Source organism: Colobus angolensis, unplaced genomic scaffold (genome assembly GCF_000951035.1).
Source record: "Colobus angolensis palliatus isolate OR3802 unplaced genomic scaffold, Cang.pa_1.0 Scaffold105, whole genome shotgun sequence".
Taxonomy (NCBI): domain Eukaryota; kingdom Metazoa; phylum Chordata; class Mammalia; order Primates; family Cercopithecidae; genus Colobus; species Colobus angolensis.
In genome coordinates this window covers 5,735,576-5,743,670 of record NW_012111475.1, presented here as the reverse complement: position 1 = coordinate 5,743,670, position 8,095 = coordinate 5,735,576, and the positions used below count along the sequence as shown (strand labels likewise).

At 44.4% G+C, this 8,095-nt stretch overlaps 1 protein-coding gene across 1 annotated transcript in view; it reads left to right on the top strand.

Moving 5' to 3' along the window:
- The first annotated feature begins 153 nt into the window (after nucleotides 1-153).
- The window catches only part of CMTR1 (cap methyltransferase 1), a 48,663-nt gene continuing 40,721 nt past the window's right edge, over nucleotides 154-8,095 (top strand). The window contains exons 1-2 of the mRNA XM_011944496.1: nucleotides 154-305; nucleotides 2,190-2,328. Of these exons, the coding sequence (XP_011799886.1) occupies nucleotides 2,193-2,328 (136 nt within the window). The 5' untranslated portion in view covers nucleotides 154-305; nucleotides 2,190-2,192. The remainder of the gene's footprint in view (nucleotides 306-2,189; nucleotides 2,329-8,095) is intronic.

Here is an 8,095-nt window from a genome sequence, read left to right as displayed (position 1 = left end):
TCCTTCTCCCCTCCACCGCTGCCTAGGCCCCCCACCCGCGGTCGTGACTCTCTTCGCCTTCTGGCCCCTTATGTCTTCCCTCCTCCTCCCACCCCCAGCGCCGGCTCCCTGGAGCCCGAGCTGCCGCTGACACACGTCTCTGCGCACACATTCACACGCTCACGTTATCTTCAAATGAAGGGACTGGCCGGGGGATATGGGATCTTATCTCTTCTCTCTGTGATTAGGGGTGGCAGTGCCAAACCGAGGCCCAGGGAGAGAAGACTGCAGAGGGGATTTGAACCCCTTCTGTGCTGAAGCAGCAGGTAGAACCAGGCCACTTGCCTTCCTCTTAGAAGTTCCCTGCCAGAGCATTCTTCTGGCTTGTGTGGGTCACTTGAGCTTGGCACTGGTTAGCTGTGTGGCCTTCCCCTCTGCGGCTGCAGTCTTTTCCAGTGGAAGATGATAGGGTTTGATGAGATGATTTGGAAGGCCCAAATCTAAGGTGATGTGGTTTGAGGAGGAGCATCCGCCTCTCCTGCCTTTCACACAACTATGCAACAATCCGCTTTGAGTTTGCTGTACTTCCAGTCTTCCCCCGAGTTACTTAAGAATTAAAAGCTTTTGGTGCTTGCAATGGCTAGAAGCAAGTTCTGTGATGAGCCTTCCTTTAGCTCACCCTGGGGGCCTTTTGCGGGTATTTAAGACTACCGGCTTAAAGTGAAATGTGGCTTAGCTTGGTCTCACTTTCTGTTTGCTCAGTGTCTCCGGTTCTTCCCTGGGACACCCCCTGCCTGTGTCTAGTAAGAGGCTGCTTTCTCAGGAAGGTGGCGATTGTGCATTGGATTAATTGGCTCTTCCTTGAGTTGGAGAGAACTGAAACATGTAATCCAGGGTTTTATGAGGTTGAGGGGAACAGTGACATTTTTGAGTTTCAGTAGTTTCTTGCTGCACCTGGCCTTCCCTATGGATTGTTTCCCAGCTGGTTGCCCACCCTGTATTGAGTCCTCTTTTCTGAGTTCTCTACAGCCAATCAGTTGTGTGTAAGCCACACTGTATTCACTACTCTTGCTTGCTCTTTAACTTGATCATTCCTTAAGATTTCAGGGTTTCATAATCACTTCATTCCATCTCTTTTTTCTTGTGCTTATCTCTCATGTACCTAACCATGAGGATGGATGATTGATGGTGGCATGGTGCCTGTTTCCTTTCTTTCTTTCTTTTTTTTTTTTTTTTTGAGACAGAGTCTTGCTCTGTCGCCCAGGCTGGAGTGCAGTGGCGTGATCTCGGCTTGCTGCAACCTCCGCCTCAGCCATTCAAGCCGTTCTTCTGAGTAGCTGGGACTACAGGCATGTGCCACCACCTGGCTAATTTTTGTGTTTTTTTGGTAGAGATGGGTCACCATGTTGGCCAGGCTAGTCTTGAACTCCTTACCTCAGGTGATCGGCCCACCCCTTTCTCCCAAAGTGCTGAGATTATAGGGGTGAGCCACCACTCCCAACCGATTTCCATCCTTTTTTGTGGAGGTGGATTTCTGTCCTTAAAATTGTTGTTTTTGTAACTCAGTTCTATGGGATAACTACCTCCAGTCCCAATAACTTTCCCACTCTTGTGTTTCCTCAGTCTTAAGCCATTCACTGCTTCCATTCCTTACTCTGCTTAAAAACTTTCCCAATTCTTTCATGTTTTCAAATGTTATGAAGTAAACCAAAATGAGTATTTTTATGATATGTAATTTCTTAATTGTTCTGGTAAAATAATGCTGATGAAACAGTCATTCTGGGATGGTCCCTTCACCTTGGAAATATTGGTTAATATTTATTAGGTTTTATAGTTCATTTTCAGTGTACATTGTCATGCATGGCCAATATTGCATCAAAAGTATAGAATAACTACAAGTACCAAGCCTTTTCCCCCAGTGGCTTGTGGAGTTGATCCATGACTTTCTGTTATGTGACACCAGTGGCCCAGAGCTGTCTCAGTCTGTGAGCACCACATTTTCCAGTAAAACAGCTATTATTGAAAACCAGCACCTGGCCAGCATCCTTCCTAGACCTCATTCTGAGGAAGAGGCTATTCAAGTGCTGGCACTGGAAGATGTGTGGAGTTGCCAAATCTCATCCCATTGATGATTTACACTTTGGAATCCCTGCTCTGATCCCAGTGGCTCTGACCCAAGGGCAGCTGACTCTCTGGATTTATGGTTACAGTTAATGATGAAGAGGAGAACGGACCCAGAATGCACTGCCCCCATCAAGAAACAGAAAAAAAGAGTTGCAGAGCTTGCCCTGAGCCTCAGCTCCACTTCCGACGATGAACCTCCCTCCTCTGTCAGTCATGGAGCAAAAGGTACGTGTGCTTGTGTGGTCTGAGGCCACTGGCCATCTGGTTATTTGAACACACAGTGTCTGGTTGGAGCAGACTATAGTCCTCTGCCCCTTGGTCCCTTGAGGAAAATTAAGAATACTCTACAGAGAGATGTTGGCTATAGACTCTTTTCCTTTCCGCCATTCTCCTACTAAGAGTGGGGAAACTTGTTTTAAATAAAAAATGGTAATTTTTCCAGAAGTTGCTTTCTGTTGGTTGTCCTTCAGTAGGTGGCACTCTTGCTGCCTTAAACCAGTTAGAAGTAGTGGTGAACATTGAGTGCTCTGTGCCCTGAATAGCTGTTAATGATCCTGGGGCTCTTTTGTAAGGGAGGGCCTCTTGCTGCAGCCATCGAGCTAATTTTCACTTTTTTGCATGCATACTGTTTTCTCAATTCCTTCAGCAGTCGTGGTCAGAAACATCCAACTGTACTGGAGCATTGCTGTGTTCACTGTTTGCATTAAGCGTCGAAGGATTTCACTAATCTGGTTGAAACTAGCATTTTGCTTTGCCTGCCTTTTAGGGTTCTTCACAGTTTCCATAGATGTTTTCTGAAAAATGGTAAAATTTCTGGGAGCTTGCCTCAAATACCTCAAGGTAAATTTGCGTTTACCTTGACTTGCCAGCTGTATTAGTTTCCTAGGGTTGCTGTAACAAATTACTACAAACTGGGTGACCTAAAACAACAGACATTTATTCTCTCACAGTTCTGGAGGCTAATAGTCCAAAATCAAAGTATTGGTGGGGCCATGTTCCCTCAGAGGCTCTTGGGAAGACCTTCCTTACCACTTCTAGCTTCTGCTGGCTGCTGGCCTTCCTTGGTGTTCCTTGGCTTGTGGTAGCATAACTCCAATCTCTGCCTCTATCTTTCCTCTGTGTGTGTCTGTATCCAAATTTCCCTCTTCTTATAAGGACATCAGTCATTGGATAGGGCCCACTGTAATCTAATATTACATTTGGTGTAATCTGGAAAGATCCTATTTCTAAATTAGGTCACATTTACAGGCTTTGGGGAGGATACCATATTCAACCCAGCACACCAGCAGGCTTGCATATTGGATCCTCTGTTGGATCACTGGGAAACTGGAATGAAATTTCGTAACAGATTGGTGACTGAAAGGGTGTGAAGCACCCTTTGAAGGTAGTAGGAAATACAGTTTATTCACAAGTGATAAGCTTATTGAAGGGCAGTTACTCATCAGCTGCTACTGAGAAGCTGGTCCAGAGAGAAGAAGCTTGACGGGTGGTACAGTGAATGGAGCACTGGTGTGGCTGTAGTCCAGGCTGGATAAGAGACTCACTTGCAACTTTATGTGTGGAGGTATTCACACCTTTAAAGCAAGCTTGTCCAACCAGCGACCCGTGGGCTGATGTGGCCCCGAATGGCTTTGAATGGGACCCAACACAAATTTGTAAACTTTCTTAAAACATTATGATATTTTTGGGGGATTTTATTTATTTATTTATTTATTTATTTATTTTTAAGCTCATCAGCTGCTGTTAGTGTATTTTATGTGTGGCCCAAGACAATTCTTCTTCCAGTGTGGCCCAGGGAAGCCAAAAGATTGGACACCTCTGCTTTAAAGTCACAGTAGATTCCAGGGTAGGTAGGAATTGAAGTTCCTGAGTAGGAAGGCAAGAACTTATTGGACGCAATGGTTCTGGAGATTCTTGAGGAAAGGGAATTTTACCTCTCACCTGGAATTTGAGCAACTTGGTGAAGATAGAATCTCCTTGGATAGGGGTATTGGGAGAAATGGCCTGTAAGGGAAAAAGAGAGAGCATGTCTGGGGAACAAGTGATACCTTGTTCTAAGTGGATCTTGGGGGACATTTGCTCTCAAATAACATCTCTTTGAAGTAAGGAAAGGACAACTCCCAGGTAAAAGAAGGTAAGTGTATAAGGGTTAGGATCCTTCAAGGAAACCATTCTGATTTAAATTTCAAACTTTTGTGACTGAATTGAGATTACTCTTCCTCCTTCTCTGGAAGTGGTACTGTATGACTCAGTCAGGATTGACTATTGCTGTTGTGTATGTAGAATGGAAATCCAGGCTGGGCATGATGGCTCATGCCTGTAATTCTAATACTTTCAGGGGTCGAGGTGGGTGGATTGCTTGACCCAGGAGTTTGAGACCAGCTTGGGGAACATGGTGAAAACACATCTCTACAAAAAATGCAGATATTAGCTGGGCATGGTGGCATGCACCTGTAGAGCCAGCTACTCGGGGGGCTGAGGTGGAAGGGATCACTTGAACCCAAGAGGTAGAGGTTGCACTGAGCCAAGATTGTGCCACTACACTCCAGCCTGGGCATCAGAGCAAGATCCTGTTTCTTTTTTTTGAGACGGAGTCTTGCTCTGTCGTCCAGGCTGGAGTGCGGTGGCCGGATCTCAGCTCACTGCAAGCTCCGCCTCCCGGGTTTACGCCATTCTCCTGCCTCAGCCTCCGGAGTAGCTGGGACTACAGGCGCCTGCCACCTCGCCCGGCTAGTTTTTTTTATTTTTTTGTAGAGACGGGGTTTCACTGTGTTAGCCAGGATGGTTTCGATCTCCTGACTTCGTGATCCGCCCGTCTCGGCCTCCCAAAGTGCTAGGATTACAGGCTTGAGCCACCGCGCCCGGCCTGATCCTGTTTCAAAAAGAAAAAAAGATGGAAATCCAGGGGTGTCCAGTTCCTTGTATGTGCCACTTGGTCCTTTCATTTGCAGAAAATAAGATGGGAGGCAGAGGCAAACCAACATTTATAGATTTCCCTAGGTTAATTTATTTTAGGAAGGGGCAGCTCTGCATTGACACAGAAACTGAGGGCAGTATCTTTATCAGCAGAACTGCTCCCTGTGCCTTTTTTCCCACCATGCCTAGCCTGGAGCAAAAGCTCAGTAAATAGTTACTGAATAGAACTGATAAAAGGCAACAATACTATCTTTTCCAAGAAGCTTAACTTGCATCACAGTTTTCATTTTGCCAGTCTCCTACAGTCTGCGGAAGATCATTTCATTAAGTACTTAGCATTTATATCGTCTGTGTTCTGTATCAAATTCTCTTAGGTGTCCCCTGGACAGTATACCCTGGTGATTTGCTGTCTACATATCCCCTGAAATGTATATGCAGCTTTCATATTCAAATCATTCTATTAAAGCAGGAGTGTTTCCATTTACTGCAGCCACTTCTACCTGAACATAATGTTCAAGTAGATGATTGAAAAATACTCTTTAGGGAGGACAATTAGAAAAACAAAATAGTAGTTACTATTTCTGTCTGTGTCTGCTAAATCAGTGTGATGACTCATTATTAGATCTATTTAGTTTAATCAGTGTGTTTATTTTACATTATTCACATGGCAGCTACATTGCCAGGTCAAAGACTGACATCTGGCCAGAGTAAAGAGGAAAAGGGATGTTGTTGTCAGGGCCACTGTTGCATCGTGTGATCTTTTGAGTATTTTCAAAGGAGTTTGAAGGCATTTTCAAGTGTAAATACATTCTTGCAAATTTGCTGTCAAATAACTTTTTGAAGGAAGGAGAGGCAGATGAGGTCATTTTGTTCTTTTTGGTGGTTTTTCACAGGGAAACTATGGTCTAGACCCTAAGAAAATTCCTTCTCTCCTTAGCTGTGCATCTGGTGTGGGCTGCTGGCCCTGCTGCAGTGAGTTGCTTTGGAAGTTGCCGGGCTCCTTCACCAGTATCACATTAAAGGTGCCTTCCTCTCCACGAGGTTTAATTCTTTCCTAAATAGGCTATTTGCCCTGAAACACCATCGCTTTCCTGTCAGCCCAGATTCATGACCTTAATCAAAAGCTTCCTTTATCGGTATCTGTTTAAATTGCTTTAACAAGTTACCATTTGTCTGGCATGGAGGAGAAATTGAGTCTTTAAGCAGGAATGAGTTTATTTCACAACAGTTGTTAAGCAGCATGTGATGTTTATTAAAATTCATAATTTATTTTTCTGTATCTGTGTGCTGCTCACCTTGGCCATTAGTGGTTGGAGCTGCCCCTCTTTGTTGTCACTGTCATTTTTTAAACATAGTATATGTGTTCTTTTTCTGTTTTTAGAGACAGGGTTTCACTATGTTGCCCACACTGGCCATGAACTCTTGAGCTCAGGTGGTCTTCCTACCTCAGCCTCCCAAGTAGCTGGGACTACAGGCACATACCACTGTGCCCGGCTTGTCACTGCCATTTTTAATTTTGGCATGTTTGTCCCATTGCTGTATTGCCATGTGAAAAATTTTGCCAACAGCCAGGAGACCTCTGTTCCCTCTGTAAAGTTGAATCTTTCTTCTTTTTAATGACTTAATAGTGATTTCTATCAGGTGGAGAAGAAATCTTAAAACTCTAAATTCTGCTTTGGGCTCTCTGGTAGGTTTTAGGAGGGGAGTTCCCCGGGAGGTAAATGGGAATGCCGTCCAGCTTTGGCAAATTCTTAATGAAACTAATGAGTTTAATAGACTGACCTTATTACTCCTATTAATTTATGACCTCATTGCAAAGTTATCTGCTCATTGTTTGCTAAATTCTTTATCAGTCTTGAGAAGCTAAGTCTCCTCTTTAGTTCCTGCTGCAGCAGTGACAGTTGTCTCCCTTTCATATGAAAAGAGTAGCCTCAAAGGCCCCGAGTAAGAATGAGTAGTGGCTGTGGCAGTCTGTGGACATCAGGAATAATCTAGGGAACTTTGGCCTAAAGCATGTCAAGCTAAGAAGTGGCCTCCTATACCACATGAATAAAATAAAAAAATAAGACTTATTTGCTTATCTAACACACTTCTTGATCTTACAAGGAATTGCCTAGTAGGGTGATATTTTACTCACATTAACCTCACTCTTAGAACCTGGAAAGGACGATGTACATTAGGTAACACCTTGGGAGGAAGAGTAGGAGGGAAAAATCTTTGTGCCAAAGTCTGGTACTGGAATTTTACACCAGAGTCACCACTGATTTGCTTAGTGAGCCTTCCGCTCAAATTTGGTTCTCCCTGTTGTTTTTGCCCAGAGATATGCTGAAGACAGAAGGAAACAAAAGATCTCCCTTTGAGATCTTAGGGTGGCAGGAACCCTGCGTGCCCAGGAATGTTATTTGCACTATTTCTGTGCTCATTGTTGGGGCCTCAGGCAAGTCTAACAGCCTAGCAACTCTCTAGAGCTGGAGCAAGGCCACAGTCTCCTTTGAGGAGGATACCAGGTTTTCAGAGTTTTTCATAGGTAGACCTATGAATGTCCAGATTGCTGGTGAAAGGAATAGCAACTGATTTAGCATTGTAGCTTGTGATTACTCAGGGCTCTGGATCCCTGGGTTGCCCAAGAGGAACTTTAGGGCTGTACTTAGGGAGCTGCCCACATTCCTGGTACCGCCTGTTTCTGTATTAAGCAGTACAGGTTGAAGGCATGAAAGCAACTGGTGAAGAGAATCTACACCTTTGGAAGTGCAGTTCTTTAGCATGTGGGCACTCTGTTGCAGAGTGCATCTCTCTCTGCGTGGGAGAATAGACGAGAGGCCCTAGAACAGTCTTGAGCCATTTAGAAGGCCTTTCCACTCAGATTTGCTGCTCTTAGAAGATTTATCTGGAAAGGAACCAACCTCTTCCCAAGGCTTGGAATGGTAATGTATTTATTTATAGCTTTCTTTTACCCTAAATTTTTTTCTTTTTTTTTTTTTGAGACAGAGTTTAGCTCTTGTTGCCCAGGCTGGAGTGCAATGGCTCAGTCTCTGCTTACCACAATCTCTACCTCCTGTGTTCAAGTGAATCTCCT